Below are 17,290 nucleotides of genomic sequence, written 5' to 3'. Positions count from 1 at the left end.
TGATAATAATTACCTCTTTTTGTTTTTAACTACAGCTTTCGAGCTCCAAAAGAAGGTCATGTGCATCCATTAAAACCTGATTTATCAACTAGCGTCATCAGAGATGGACTTTGTGATGTCTACTCACCTGCCAGAGCCTTGATGCGCGAGCGCTCGAATAATCGGGCCGAGCTGTTCTCATTGTCCCATTCATCCTCCCAGCGGTTGTTGACACTGTCCGGGTATTGCTGCTGGATGTCCATGTGGTCGAATTCTGCGGCTACTGTCGTCATCCTGACCTCTGACCTTTCGCCTTTTCACCGTACACACTTCCTCATGGGCGGCTTCCTCTGAAGCCCTGCTGGAAGAGACGGAGGGAACAAAGGTCATTATGGATAGGAAGCATTACAGAGACGACTACTTAAACCTACAATGAATCTTTAATTATTTTTAGACCATATTTTCTGCACTGAAATTGGAAGATAATCTGCAGGAAATGGGATTAAATTGAACGTGGAATTAGACTAAATTAGCCAAATACTCAAGTCAAGTGTTCCTCTTTTTTGTGGTTAAAATATTGCAAGAATATATATATTTATATATATCAGGGTTCGACAATAAGGACTGCCCAAAGGCCGATGTTAATTTAAAATTCAAGCGATTAAAAAGCACTGAACGGGCAAATACATACAAAAGTATGTCAAAATACCCCTCTTGCAAAGTAACTTTAACACTTTACACTGGAGTACAGATGCACCGATCAACCGGACATTTTTTGTTTCATTTTAGAGCATCTTCTGTTCTGTGCTTGCACACAAACTGCACTTCAATCATTTTCCCAAATGTCATTCGTGTGGAAATATTACGTTATCTTTATAATTAATCTGTAAACGACCGTCAACAGAGGCCAAAGACAATGGATGCAGACACAAAAAGGAGAAAATACTGTAGCACTAGAAGGCAGAACAAGATCTCTGTTCACCATGCGTGAAATATAGGGAAAAAATCCAAATATTGAATTTTATATGAACGTGTTTCTGAGGGGAACTGACTGTTTTCAGTTTCATCTTGTCTCTGTATAATGCATATTAAATTGAGCTGCTGTGTTTACAGTGGTAACCAAGGAAATGCTGTATCACTGTTCCATGAGCGCCACCTGCTGTCAGAGAGTGAACTTGAGTCTCACTCAGCCCGTCTGCTGTTTCTGTCTAGTGCCGATGTTTTATGTAACGTTAGCATAATTTGACAAAGCTAAAATTGATTAGAAAATATAAGAGTGAATCTAAAAAGAGTGAATCTAATCATCATTCAGACAAAATTCTGCTTCAAGAATGAGCCACACTGCTGACGTGATCTAATCACTAGCACACCCTGAGCACATCAATTAACCTATTCCTCTTATCGGCAAGACACATCGGCATAATTTTTCATATCGGGCAGATGCCAATATTTACATTTAAAGTCATTATCGGTTGATTCTGATATCAGTCTGATAATATCGTGCATCCCTAGTTTAAACTTTATATTTATGTTTATTTTTGGCTAATAGGCGAATAGCGAGGTCAAAATATAAATTTAATGCAGGATCTAGAAAAAATCTGATCGTGATTAAACCAGAAAAACGCAAAATAAATGAACAAAAACTATTTTTAAAGCTTGGGCTCCTAAACATTAGATCACTCGCACCCAAAGCAGTTATTGTAAATGAAATGATCACAGATAATAATTTTGATGTACTCTGCCTGACTGAAACCTGGCTGAAACCAAATGAATATTTTGGTCTGAATGAGTCTACTACACCAAACTACTGTTATAAACATGAGCCCCGTCAGACTGGTCGTGGCGGCGGTGTTGCAACAATATATAGTGATATTCTCAATGTTACTCAGAAAACAGGATACAGGAGGTTTAACGCATTCGAACTACTTCTGCTTAATGTTACACTGTTAGATAAATCTCTCCTATCTCTTGCTCTGGCTACTGTGCACAACAGTTATACCCATTCTCTCAAGAAAGAAACTCGCAATCTTGAGCGCAAATGGAGAAAAACTAACTTAGAAGTTTTTAGAATTGCGTGGAAAAACAGTATGTCCAGCTATAGACAGGCTCTAAAAGCTGCCAGGGTAGAGCATATCCACAAACTCATAGATAATAACCAAAACAATCCAAGGTTTTTATTTAGCACAGTGGCTAGACTAACAAATAAACAGACGCCACCCGATCTAAATATTCCCTCACAGTTTAATAGTAATGACTTTATGAATTTCTTTACTGATAAAATAGATAACATCAGAAATACAATAACAAATGTATATTCTACTGCGTCTAGTATTTCAGCTTCATTCATCGCACCCAAAGAAAAACTGCAGTGCTTTACAACTATAGGACAGGAAGAGCTAAATAAACTTATCAGAGCATCTAAATCAACAACTTGTTTATTAGATCCTGTGCCCACTAAACCACTGAAAGAGTTGTTACCTGTAGCAGAAGAACCGCTTCTCAATATTATTAACTCATCGTTATCTTTAGGTCACGTCCCAAAACCATTCAAGCTGGCGGTTATTAAGCCTCTTATTAAGAAACCACAACTAGATTCTAATGAACTGGCAAATTACAGACCCATTTCAAATCTTCCGTTTATGTCTAAAATTTTAGAAAATTTGTGTCTGCTCAATTGTGCTCCTTCTTGCAAAAAAATTATCTCTATGAAGAATTTCAGTCAGGTTTCAGGCCTCACCATAGTACAGAAACTGCACTTGTTAAAATTACAAATGACTTGCTTGCTTCAGATCAAGGCTGCATCTCATTGCTAGTATTACTTGATCTTAGTGCTGCGTTCGACACTATAGACCATAATATACTCATAGATCGATTACAAAACTATACTGGTATTCAAGGGCAGGCTTTAAGATGGTTTAGATCCTACCTGTCCGATCGCTACCACTTTGTTCATTTAAATGGGGAGTCATCTCAATTATCACCAGTAAAGTATGGAGTACCACAAGGATCTGTCCTAGGTCCTCTGCTATTTTCAATATATATGTTACCTCTTGGTAATATTATTAGAAAATACGGGATTAGTTTTCATTGTTATGCTGATGATACTCCGCTATATATCTCAACAAGACCAGATGAAACTTCTCAACTATCTAAGCTAATAGATTGTGTAAAAAGTGTAAAAGATTGGATGACCAATAATTTCCTCCTATTAAATTCAGATAAGACAGATATATTACTTATTGGACCAAAAAACAGTACACAGAATCTCTTGGATTACAATTTGCAACTAGACGGATGTACTGTTACGTCCTCTAAAGTCAAAAATCTGGGTGTTATATTAGACAGCAACTTGTCCTTTGAAAATCATATTTCCCATGTTACAAAAACAGCATTCTTCCATCTTAGAAACATTGCCAAGCTTCGAAGCATGCTACCTGTTTCTGATGCAGAAAAGCTAGTTCATGCATTCATGACCTCTAGACTGGACTACTGTAATGCACTGCTAGCTGGTTGTCCTGCATCTTCAATAAACAAGCTACAGATAGTCCAAAATGCAGCGGCTAGAGTTCTTACCAGGTCAAGAAAATATGATCAAATTACCCCAATTTTACAGTCTCTGCACTGGCTACCTATTAAGTTCTGTATCATTTACAAATTATTATTACTTGCCTATAAGGCCCTAAATGGTTTAGCTCCTGCGTATCTAACTCGTCTTCTACCACGCTACAATCCAACCCGCTCCCTAAGGTCGCAAAACTCTGGACTTTTGGTAGTTCCTAGGATAGCAAAGTCCACTAAAGGAGGTAGAGCTTTTTCACATTTGGCTCCCAAACTCTGGAATAGCCTTCCTGATAACATTCGGGGTTCAGACACACTCTCTCTGTTTAAATATAGATTGAAGACACATCTCTTTAGCCAAGCATTCACATAATGCATCTTATAATCTTGTACTGCAGTTATATCTGATCAAATGTACATTATTATTATTCTTTAGCTTGGGTTGAACAAATAATTTTTGCTTAGATGGAACAGCAGCTACGCTAATTATGTCTCTATTTGTTCCTCTGTTGATTAACATCCCGTGGTAACTAGGAATTACAGAAGCTTCAGTCTGGATCCAACCCTTAAATGATCTGAGATGACCGAACACCTGAGAAAAGATAATGCCAACCCCTCAGAGGACCTCAGAGGATGCCAACGCTCAGACAACATACAGAATTAACAAATTTTGCCATAAGTTAAATATATCAAGGTTCTGCAATATATAAATATATTATGGAAACTTAATTTCCCGTAGAGCTGCTTTGCAACGATTTGTTTTGAAAAAAGCGCTATACAAATAAACTTGAACTTGAAATAAAGAAATAATAATAATTATATATATATATATATATATATTTACAAATTAAAGGGAGGCTAATTTTAACTATTATTTTAACACATTTTGCACAAAATTAAATGGTTAAAAATGAGCACATTATATATAAAAATTGTTATGTTGTTGTTTTTTTAGCAAAATAATAGTTAAAAAGGAAACTATTGCCTCCTTTTAAGTTTTAATTATACCAAATACTATAATAATATATATAAAATACGCTATAAATATATGTAATATTTCTATATTTTTCTAAATAATATTTCTTTAGATATGTAAGAGATAAAAGAGGGCAACAATTATCTAATTGCAATTTTTTTTTTATTTGGTTTCTTTAATTTATTTATTATTAATTTGGATTAACATGCTCTGATAAAGTTCACAATAAGACCAGGGAAGTGTATCATGAAGGTAAATATAAATATCGAACTTAAGTAAAAAAAATATATATAATAAAAAAATATATAATAAAACAATTAAATAAAAAATAAATATATAAATGTTTTTCTCCCCATTATCAGTGTAACACACTGGCGATCTGGGAAAGAGTGTCTAAACGAGTCTTTAATTGTTCGCTCTGCACTGCTGACCTTTGCAAAGAGACAGCACTTATTTCCCATCAACCCATCCTCCCTCTCCATCTTAAGACAGCTGCTTCAACATTCATTCATCCATCCATCCATCCATCCATCAAGAAAAAAATCTCAAGTCTGCTTTATCTTTGTGCTTTAAGCACCTGCTGCCACCTGTTGGACGACCCCAGAACTGCCCCTGTAACGTCCTACGATCCACAGACAAGCACAATCATGTGGCGTTCCTCAGCCGTGAGATAACTGATATCCGTGACAGGACAGTCAAGCTACTGCCAGAACTACAAAAACGTACTTTTCCCCGCCAAGAGTTTCTCCTGCCCGCTTCACTGCATTCAGCTCTGCGCTCCTAATTGAAATCAGCAGCCTGTTCTCAAATGCATGAGTGCATCTCAGCATGATCACATCAGCCAATACTTTCTTTCACATGTGCATGATTTGTCCTAAAAAATCAGCAGGTTATGATACACAAAATATGCAAACACACCCATGCAAAACTAAAAAGAATTGCTTTTCAGTGTGAAAATGCAGGGCGGCGTTCCTGCATGCAACATTTATCTTTCTATCTATTGTGGATTCGGTTGTACAAAATAATAAAGCATGTTTTTGCTTTTTGAAAATATTAATTTATTGTGCTTTTGTCATTAGCATAAGTTTAATGCATATCATACATACATATTAGACCTATGTATATGCATATATATGTGTTATATATTATATTATATACATTAGATATTCAAGATGGTAATACCATGTTTTTTGGAAAAAATACCATGGTACTTTGGGTTAAATATTAACGATATATGAATATTATGTAAAAGATCAGCAAGTTATGATGCACAAAAAAACTTCCGGTGTGAAAACGAGGGGTGGTGTTTTTCTTTCTAATTGCTACCATAAGGCTTCGGCTGTAGAAAATCAAGTGTGCGGTTGTGCTCCTGTGAGATGTTTTTCTTCAAATACCTCCCACATAACCATCTTTGAGCGGCGCAGGAGCGACGCGGTGCTAAAACCTCACGGTACGAGAGCTTCTCAACCAAACGCAGAGTTTCCAGGGCATTTTCATCGTGAGAGTAACACCCGTGTCCCAGAAACTGCTGGTGGCGGTCTGCTAAATATAACAGCACCGCTGGGATGGGCTTTTTAACTTCTGAAGAGCTCAGAGATTCGGCTTCGGAGTGAGTACTCCAGCAGAACGACAGCCGAGATGACACAGAAAGCAAGGACAAAGAGATCTGGATTCAAAACAATGTCACACTGATATATGTCACACTACAAATCTGTTTGCACTATGTGCTGCTTCCCACAAAATCTATCTTTAATCTGCACAACAATTTAATGTACGAAATATATATACAATTTTTCTTTTTATTTCTATCTTTTTGCACAAGTTCTTGTACAGTCTCAGTTTGTGTATGTCTAGGCAACTAGGTATAGTAGTTATAGTATATGTATAGTCAGATGCTCTTTTTTGTTGTTCTCTTATACTTGCATTGTTGTAGGTTTATCTTATGTTTAACTAGTATGTAGCACCGTGGTCCTGCGAGACACGACATTTCGTTCCACTATAGCTCATGCGGTTTAATGACGGTATCAGATGGTAATGCTATGGTACTTATGAATTACAATGATTGGGTACAATGTTATTTATTTAAAAGAAATATGATATTACCATGGTATCACATGCAAAATATCCCATATTGGTGGGAAATATGTGCTGTCAAAGGTCAGACATAAGTCAGTGATAATGGGGGATTTCTGCAGGATCACGTGAGACTGGAGTAATGACAGAAAACTCAGCTTTGCATCACAGGAGTAAATAGCATTCGAACATATACTCAAATATAAAATAACTTTAAATTGTAAAAATATTTCACAATTTTAGTTTTTACTGTATGTATTAACAAATAAATGCAGCCAAGGTGAGACTTTTGGAGAAATATTGCAAAATAAATAAATAAAAATTACACCAAATAAAAAGAACACCATTAAAATTTCACACTACAATCAGTTTCTAAATGCACATTATATTAAGTAAGGAGTGACTAACTTGGGTAAATGCAGAAATATGGAGTAAAGACGGTAAAGACGGCAGGTGGAGCCACTGGAGACGTTCTCATGTCAATATGTCAGCTGGACGGATGGCTTTGTCTGGCTCAAACACAAGACGCACACATCTTATTGATTTTCTAAGTCAGGCAAGCGTCTTTCCTCTGCAGTAAAAGCCTCGGCCAAGTGCACTGATGCATCGACTCAGCGGCCCATCATCACCGTCCTCTCTGACTCTACGTGTTTGCACAACAGAAAAACCCACGCAACCTGTCTCTGCAACTTCTCGCTGATATGAAAGGTTCATCTTACAAAAAGAACGGTGGAATTTGCATAAAGATATAGCGTTGAAAAACACACCATGAAAGTACTTCATATCATGGTATATCATATGAACATAATTATTAAACCATTTCCATGTGCATATATATTTTTTTCTTGACATGATGCTGCTGCAATACCACGTTTTTCAATTAAATACAATTTAAATATGCTAATCATCCAGTGACATGGTATATTACAAAATGGCATTACCACTCTAAAATAAATAACATTATATTATTTTTCAGTGTTATTTTAGTATTATCTATATGTTTAATATTTTGTATTAACTTTTATTTTAATATTTTTAAATTTTAGATTAAGTTTTATTCATTTTGTTATGTGCTTTTGCATGTTTTATTAGTTTTCTGTATAGCTTCAATTAATTTTTTATAATTTTTTTATTTCAGTTTTAGTATGTATTTTTGTCATTTTTATATTTCTTCATAGCTTAATTTTAATTTTGTATTAATTTCTATTTTAGTTTTAATATGTGCTTTTGTCATTTTTTAGTTTTTGCTTTGTAAAAAATTTCTGTACAGCATTAATTTTTATTTTATTATCAGTTTTAGTTTAGCTTTAATTTATTTTTTATTTCTGTAGTTTGTTGTTGTTTTAGTAGTTTTAGTTTGTTTTGTCATTTTTTTTAACAAATATTTCTATAACACTTTTTATTTCAGTTTCAGTTTTAGTAGTTCAACTCGTCAAGGCAAAATGTGTTTAAGTCATCTAATACTTTTTTAGTAAACTTTTTTTGTTTATTTATTGAAAATTTATGCAATTTTTACATTTTAAATAATGTTAATACTTTTTTTGGAAAATACCATAGTACCTATGATATCCAGCATGTGAATACATTTATTAAAATATAATTTGACACCCTTTCTAAATCATTGTACCACGTCAAGGTTTGTAGGTACATGACTCAAGGTTGAAATCATCCTGAGGATCTGAACAGGATATTTGTCTGAAAGCTGATCCAGGTGACAGCTAAGACCAGGCTTTATGATCGGGCTAACGCTAACACACGTTTATGTGAGAGTCAGCATCGTGTGTGTTTGTTTCCACCCATACTGCTGAGGTCAAAGCTAGCGCTAGCATGTACGCAGAGCCGTGCTAGTCTTGTCTGCAGAGCTTTTTATAGCAGCGGCACTGGCACAGACCCAGAGGCTGCTGGGACAAACTGCATTAAAGCACAGCAGAGATGGACTGAGAGAGAAAGAGATCAGATCTGGCCCAAAACCATACAGGTAGCATTTCAGATCATACAAAATAAACGTGCTAATCAGGGTCAGAAATGTACTTTTAAATTAAGGGGCAATTTTGCCCCCTGGAACTGATTTCCGGGGCATTTTTAACTTTTTAAGGGTCATTTTTATAATTACCTCATTAAAATGTGTTGTTTTTATGTCAAATACTTACATTTAAGCAGATACTGTTACAATTTGTTTTTTTCAACATCAACAAAAGCCATCAAAAGTGCAACAGAAGCTGCATCTAATATCTCATTTATGGTTATTTACACATTATGCTCATATACATGTAATTACACAAAAAATGCATAATGTAAATAGCCTATAAATTAAAACACAGGAACACATTAAAGGGTGAAGCTGCAATATCATGACAAAATCATTATTGTTGATTATAGCTCTTGATATTGTAATAATGATTATTAATATTGATTCATAATTTTAGTTGGGAAAACCCATGGCATATTCAGACAAAACAAGCTAAGAATCATTTTCTTAGATATAAATCAAGACTTGAATTTAGCTATTTCCATATAGCATGAAAAACAAAACTTATGTGATTAGCGACTTATTAGCGATCTAAAAAAAACCCTAAAGCGTTCTACATAAAATGAATTTAACACCTTTTCTGCATTTTTCGTTGATGATGATGAGAGAATTTACGAGTTTCAGTCAGAATCCAGTATGTTTCTATCCACCTATTTTTATGCACATTTTGGGATATCGCATAAAAAACAAAACAAAAAAACGCTGGATGTAAATACCAAGATGCGCATGAATTCTAAAAAAGTATAAGCATTCTAAAATGCTTGAGCGAATCTCGTTAAAGTGCTTCATTATAATTAACTCCCAGAACTGCGTTCCTAAACAGCAGACTCCGAAAATAATATAACATGGCAGCGTTTGGTCTGAGCGCTCTCGTAATTTATTGTATACAAAAATTATTATATACAGTGCCTTTTCCTACTGCAGCAAATTCATTGTGATATTTAGCGCAAGTTAATCAGGAAGTGGCGATTTTGTCTTTAACCCACTGGATAGAAACGGTGCTTTACTTGCAAATGTTTTATGCGATAGTTTAATTTTGCGCATAAGTTTAATTCGTAACTTTGGATGGAAACAAAGCGAGTGTGTGTGCACAATGAATTTTTTTTCTGTGGTGACGAATAGAACGCCTCTGATTGGTCATTGTGTTCATAAGCTCAACATAAACGCGTGTGATTGGTTATAGCGCTCAACGCTGCAAACCGCTGGAAAAGAAATGTTACGCAAACTACTGTAAATCTAATGTCACAATCGACACTTTTCATTCATTTCACTGTAATCTCCACAGCTTTATTACGAGGTTAGCTCCATTTCAGTTAACATGTTCCCTTCGAAGGCAGCTTTACTAGGTTTTAGAACATTATCAAGTCATAATCATTATCTTTCTGATGTTTTCACAGCGGTCCTCTCTTCCTCTGAAAGACCATCACAGTCTATTTCTCCCCACAGATTCAATTAGCTGGTAAACAACATGAGGATCTTATATCAGACTGCTTCGATGTTACACAGCTGAACAATCTTCACAATCTGCTGAGCTAAATGAGATCAGATGCAATCGTTTTAAAAAGCATAACTGTTTTACTTCCATCTAAAGCTGATTGGTTGTAATGTCACATGACCTATTCTCAAGAAGTTTGGAGTCGACTGGATTTTTTATGTTTTTGATAAAAGCCTCTTCTGCTCACCAAGGCTGCATTTATTTGACCAAAAATACAGTTACAATTGTGAAATATTATTACAATTCAAAATGACAGTTTTCTATGTGAATAATTGTTCAAATGTAATTTATTTCTGTGATCAAATCTGTATTTTCAGCATCATTACTGCAGTCTTCAGTGTCACATGATCTTCAGAAATCATTATAATATACTGATTTACTGCTTAAGAAACATTTCTGATTATTATCAATGTTGAAAACAGTTGTGCTGCTTTATATTTTTTTGTGGAAACCATGATTATTGTTTTCAGGATTATTTTGATGAATAGAAAGCTCAAAAATAACTATTTATTTGACAAAAATATTTTGTAACATTGTATTTACTGTCACTTTTTGATCAATTTAATGCATCCTTGCTGAATAAAAGGTCAATTTCTTAAAAAAAAAAAAAATATATATATATATATATATGCATATTAAGTTCAAATAATACAATTCTAACTAACAATTCTAACCAAAATTTATAATCAGTAGAATAACATTCATCTAGTGATTAATAAATAGATCAAATTATTTTATCTATAATTATTATTTTTATAATTACAACAATTATTTTGATTATAATTAATTATAAAATATTTATTATAAAATAATAATTATAGATAATGCTATATAATATAGATTATTATTATATATTTTTTTTAGAAAAGTAAATTGTTGTAAGGGTTAAAGCTTAAATTGATTTTGTTAGATGTGTAATTTGATCCAGATCAATCCTTGACATTTTTCTGGTCCATGTCATGTTCAAGGTCACACACCTTGTTCTTGCCTATTAACGGATGAGTTTTGTATACATATTTAGAAAAGCTTTAAAAGCTTTTCAAGAAGTCGGCCCTGAGATTCACATCCCGGATCGATTGCTTGTTAAAACAGAAATGGATGCCATCAGAGCGATTGTGACGATCAGCAGTGAACTCATTAGTTACGGCTCTCTCCTGCTCCATTTAGCCGTCAGTGTTTCCGCCCACCCTATCATCTGCAGGAAATGAGCGCTGGGATGCGGATCAACACTGCGGCCTTCACAAATGCCCTCTGTTGCGCTTTCATTTGTTTTTTGCCCCCCTCTCGCTCCCCATGAGGTGGAAACGACCAAAACCCCTCTGAGAAACACAGTAAAGCAGCTATTATGAACGAGTATGAATCCGGAAACTTCAACTCGGGCCAGAGGGTTTCATGTAAATGCTTCTCAGGAATAAGCGGGGCTTCGATATGACAGCTTTGTGTTTTAGTGACCGGCTCGAGCCAAGAATCATGACGGGAGACGCATAAAAGCTTGCGCTGCTCATCGGATTGAGATGCGTTGAGAAACTGAGGCCTGTTGGTTGCAGGAGGCCGACGCATGTGACCTCCAGCAGGGGGCAGCGGCACACGAAAACAAAGACTGGCCTCAAACTAATGAATGTGTGTTGCATAGAGATTTCAACAGACCGGATCTGCAGGGTGAATGTCTGAAGAGATGTCATGAAGGGCTTTAGCTTGTGTGACTCAGATGGCAGCTATAAAAACACGAGTATCTGATAATCTTTGAATATTTTACAACCTTAACCTTTTTGATTGGATTGCGGCATTCCCATTAAAATAAAATAAAAATAATATAAAATGCATAATATTGCATACATTTTTAGGACCTGAACACTTTTTTTGCATTATTTTTTGGGGGGGATTTTGAATAAAATAAAATACATTTATGCATATTTTAGGACCTTAACCTTTTTTGGATTGTGATATCATTCCAATTTATATAACAGTAATGAAAATAGAGTACTACAAACTCTACCATGATGTATAATTTGCAGAATAAAATCATTAATTGTGATCAAAAGTAATGCAATGCACAAAAAAATAATGCACAATGCAAAAAATAAAAATTTATATAAAAAATATAAATAATGCAAAATATCATTTTTCTTTGATTTTGGGCTGAACTGCGAGCCAGGCGTGTTTCCTTTGATTTCTTCACATGAGCAGAGCTTCATTTCTAAACGTTGATGTGTGAATCTCCATGGCAGCCAGCGTCCTTGGAAACCTCAGTGTTTCCAAATGAGTGAAAGAGCCTTATTGTGTGGAAACCCACCAAACTGGCACAATGCTGCTTTTTCTCATTGTCACATAAAGCTGTCTGGACCATGTTAATGTGTTTCTCTGTTTCATAACAGCTCAGTTCTGTGAGTTTGTCCTCTCTGAATGTCACAGAATGTGAATATTTTAAATCCACATGCATTATTTACTGTACGAGAAGGGAAACTCTTTCACAATAATACTTCAGCTTTCACACTATCACAGTTTCTGCCACTGTATTATAAACATAAATGTCCATAAAGCCATGATAACACATCATTTGTTGTTCTAAGTCAATAGTTTCCACCAAAATACCATATTTACCACATTGAGATGTGATTCACTGTAAATTAATCTCTCATAGAAGCTTCCACAATGTTTGTCATTTTAGTACCTTTCTTTGATTACAATAGTGGTAAATACAAATGTATCACAATTTTACTGCAGTACTTGGTAAAAAACAATACTGTGGTATCAGCTGGGAATGCTATGGTACTTTGAAATAGATTATGATATTACCATCTAAAACATTATGATTTTTGCAGCTTTTTAAGCAGTAGAGAAAACATGAGAAACGTGTGTTTGAAAAAGATCCCATGGTAATATATGATTTTACATGAATAATTAGATTTTTACATTTTTATAAAATAAAATAAAAATTGATATTTTTACATATGTTGGACTGTGACATTTTCATTCAAATTAAATTAACAAAATAAAAAAAAACACATTTGTTACATGACTAACAATTAGACTTTTGCTTGTCACTATTTTAGATTTTTACAGAAAATATTAGTAAGAGCAATAGCAAAAGTAGTGCTTTCTTAATCAAAATAAATAATTGATGAGTATATGTGTCAGGGTTCTGTCACTTCGGTCTAGTTTATTCATGGTTTTGTGACGGAGCCCTGACACTCCCTTCTTGTCTTGTTTTCTGGTGAGCGCGTGGCTTCGAGTGTGCTCGAGCTGCGCGCTCTCTTGTCTGCGTGCTCTGTTTCATGTTGGGGCGTGGTGTTCGGATCCCGGCACTCCTGTCTTGTTCAGACTCTGTTCTGGTTTACGTGTCGGGGTTCGGACACTCACGCTCCAGGTTTGTTCTTGCTGGGGAGCGTGCGATTTCGAGTTTGCTCGGGTCGTGCGCTCCCCTGTCCTCTGTCTGTGTGTGTGTGTTTTGTTTGTGTTTCTCTTGTTTTGTTTTGATCTGTGCTTTCATGTTTGTCATGTTTTGTGAACATGCAGCTTATGAGTCTCCTCGTTAGCTGCGTGTTCGTGTCCTGTCTTGCACATGGCTAGTGATTTGTTTTGCTGGCCATGTGCTTGTGTTTTTGTTTTGTGTGAGCACATGGCTTGTCTTGTTTGGTTCTATGTGCCATGTGCTCATGTCAATTGTCTTGACCCCACCCACCTTGTTTCCTAATTATTGGTTAATTTTCCCCACCTGTTTACCTCATTACCCTCCTCATTTGCTCCCTTTATAATCTCCTTGTGTTTGCAGTCCTGCGCCAGTTCGTCGTCGTAATTTCCCGTGTGCTGATCCTGCCTTGCCTTGTCGTGCCCTGTCCTGTCCTGTCCTGCCTTGCCAAGCCTTGCCAGTGTGTTTTCCCCTACGGGGTAGTTTTTGTTTGTTTATTTATTTTATTTTATAATTAATAAAGCCCGATTTTCCTCCTGCATTTGAGTCCTCGCTCTATCCCTGCACCCAACCCTGACAGAACGAACCAGCCAGATGAGGACTCAGCGGAGGAAGGGCTTGCGCCATCCACCACCCTCCACTCTCTCCAGCCCCCTCTACCAACGCATCCTCCAGTTCAAGGCCCTGAGCTCCCTCCGTCAACAGGGCACTGATGTCAGGAGGTTCGCCCTGGAGTTCAGTGGTGCTGCAGAGGGGTTGGGGTTCAATGATCCGGCCCTCAAGGATCTTTTCAACAGTGCCCTTGACGAGCCCCTCAACTGGTGGAGGATGAGGGGGCTGGACCACCTGACTTTTTGGGAATGGGTGGAGTTCCTGGCCCGTTCCCAAGCTAAGGAGGCTGGTGTACCTCAGGTGGTGGTCAACGAAGCTGCAGCTTCCCCAGTGGCGGCTGATGAAGCTGCAGCGTCCCCAGGGGCGACCGACGGAGCTGCAGCGCCCCCAGCGGCGGCTGATGAAGCTGCAGAGCCCCCAGCATCGCCCGACGGCGATGCAGCAGTTCCCCACTCTCAGAGACGGAGGAGGAGGAGGAGGAACAGGAGGAAGGCTTCTTCCACCCTTCAAGGCCTGGAGGCCGTTCCAGAGCCCTCTGCTGGCCAGGAGGCCATCTCTGAGTCACCCAAGCTGCTTGCCCTGCCGGCCCCGCCCGAGCTGCTTGCCCTGCCGGCCCCGCCCGAGCTGCTTGCCCTGCCGGCCCCGCCCGAGCGGCTTGCCCTGCCGGCCCCGCCCGAGCGGCTTGCCCTGCCGGCCCCACCCGAGCGGCTTGCCCTGATGCCGGCGCCGCCCAAGCTCCTTGCCCTGCAGTCTCTGCCCAGACTCAAGCCCCTTGCCCTGCCGGCCCCACCCAAGCTTCTTGCCCTGCCGGCCCCACCAGAACTTCTTGCCCTGCCGGCCCCACCCGAGCGGCTTGCCCTGATGCCAGCGCCGCCCGAGCTCCTTGCCCTGCCGGCGCCGCCCAAGCTCCTTTCCCTGCAGTCTCTGCCCAGACTCAAGCCCCTTGCCCTGCCGGTGCCGCCCAAGCCCCTTGCCCTGCAGTCTCTGCCCAGACTCAAGCTCCTTGCCCTGCCGGCTCCGCTCAACCTCCTTGGCCTGCCAGCGCCGGCCAAGCTCCTTTCTCTGATGGCCTTGTCGGCTGCCAAGTTGCTGGTCCTGCTCTGGCCTCCTGCCGGGGTTCCAGAGGCGCAAGAGCCCGCCTGGTCCGTCCCTCCAGCTCCACCCTGGTCCCCAGCCAGGACTCCTGGACTGCTGGAGCCCGTCTGGTCCGTCCCTCCAGCTCCTCCCTGGCCCTCACCCAGGACTCCTGGACTGCTGGAGCCCGCCTGGTCCGTCCCTCCAGCTCCACCCTGGCCCTCAGCCAGGACTCCTGGACTGCTGGAGCCCGTCTGGTCTGTCCCTCCAGCTCCACCCTGGCCCTCAGCCAGGACTCCTGGACTGCTGGAGCCCGCCTGGTCCGTCCCTCCTGCTCCACCCTGGCCCGCAGCCAGGACTCCTGAAAGGCTGGAGCCCCCCTGGTCCGTCCCTCCAGCTCCACCCTGGCCCTCAGCCAGGACTCCAGAACTGTTGGAGCCTCCCTGGCTCAACCCTCCCGTCCCACCCTGGACCATCCTAAAGACTTCCTGGGCTTAGTTTCTGGCACTGGCTTGGCTTCCCCCCCTCCCACCCTACCTTGTCTCTGTGTGTTGACCCCTGTCTGTCTTGTGTTCTCAGGTTTGTACTAGTCTTGTCTTTTGTCATGTTTCTGTCTTGTTTTTGATGTCCTCCTTAGGGACGCCAGGTGGCGTCCCTTTGGGGAGGGGTAGTGTCAGGGTTCTGTCACTTCGGTCTAGTTTATTCATGGTTTTGTGACGGAGCCCTGACACTCCCTTCTTGTCTTGTTTTCTGGTGAGCGCGTGGCTTCGAGTGTGCTCGAGCTGCGCACTCTCTTGTCTGCGTGCTCTGTTTCATGTTGGGGCGTGGTGTTCGGATCCCGGCACTCCTGTCTTGTTCAGACTCTGTTCTGGTTTACGTGTCGGGGTTCGGACACTCACGCTCCAGGTTTGTTCTTGCTGGGGAGCGTGCGATTTCGAGTTTGCTCGGGTCGTGCGCTCCCCTGTCCTCTGTCTGTGTGTGTGTTTTGTTTGTGTTTTTCTTGTTTTGTTTTGATCTGTGCTTTCATGTTTGTCATGTTTTGTGAACATGCAGCTTATGAGTCTCCTCGTTAGCTGCGTGTTCGTGTCCTGTCTTGCACATGGCTAGTGATTTGTTTTGCTGGCCATGTGCTTGTGTTTTTGTTTTGTGTGAGCACATGGCTTGTCTTGTTTGGTTCTATGTGCCATGTGCTCATGTCAATTGTCTTGACCCCACCCACCTTGTTTCCTAATTATTGGTTAATTTTCCCCACCTGTTTACCTCATTACCCTCATTTGCTCCCTTTATAATCTCCTTGTGTTTGCAGTCCTGCGCCAGTTCGTCGTCGTAATTTCCCGTGTGCTGATCCTGCCTTGCCTTGTCGTGCCCTGTCCTGTCCTGTCCTGCCTTGCCAAGCCTGCCAGCTGTCCTTTTTTTCCCCTACGGGGTAGTTTTGGTTGGTTTTGTTTATTTTTTATTAATAAAGCCCATTCTCTGCAGTACTGAGTCCTCGCCTCATCCCTTCTCCCCACAACCCTGACAATATGAGTATGTGTTATTTTGGAGGAAACTCTGGTTCCCATGATACTGCCAATCTGACACAATTGTTATTCTTACAGCTTATTACACATTTAAGAAACATGAAAAATGAAGGGGGGAAACAGAAAAATGTGTATTAAAAGACCCCATGTTCATTTATGATGATTTGACATGAATAACAATCAGATTTGTACATGTTCTGAGGAAAACATTAGCATGAGCAACAGTAACACTGATGCTTTCTTCGTCTAAAGCAGTAATAATTATAGTAACTATGGTATTTTGGCAGAAAGTGTGGTTGCCATGGAGATATTTGTACAGGAGCTGCTCTCACAGAATGCAGGCCCGAGTGCGTGGGACAGTACTGAGATCTGCGTTGCCTAGGTTACGCTGACATTACGCTGCCCCGCTGATGGACGAGTGGGAAGAATCCTGCATTCTGCTGAAGCCCTCCACCCCAATACAGCCCACGCACGCACACACACACACACACTCCACCCTGATACAGCCCACGCATGCACACTCCACACACACACACTTTTTTCTGTGGTTTAGACAGCATAAATT

General features: G+C 39.5%; 1 protein-coding gene across 3 annotated transcripts in view; it reads right to left on the bottom strand.

The window, feature by feature from the left end:
- Nucleotides 1-17,290, bottom strand: part of LOC306854858 (spectrin beta chain, non-erythrocytic 1-like) — a 103,153-nt gene that overhangs the window by 66,902 nt on the left and 18,961 nt on the right. For 2 of the 3 annotated variants that reach the window (XM_079393117.1, XM_079393115.1), the window contains exon 2: nucleotides 128-340. In XM_079393117.1, the coding sequence (XP_079249243.1) occupies nucleotides 128-272 (145 nt within the window). In that variant the 5' untranslated portion in view covers nucleotides 273-340. The remainder of the gene's footprint in view (nucleotides 1-127; nucleotides 341-17,290) is intronic. The other variant, XM_079393116.1, reaches the window with a different exon arrangement.

The sequence above is a fragment of the Barbus barbus genome (genome assembly GCF_936440315.1).
Source record: "Barbus barbus genome assembly, chromosome: 35".
NCBI classification, from domain to species: Eukaryota; Metazoa; Chordata; class Actinopteri; order Cypriniformes; family Cyprinidae; genus Barbus; species Barbus barbus.
The sequence above is the reverse complement of the archived record's forward strand: the minus strand, read 5'-3'. Positions and strand labels throughout refer to the sequence as shown.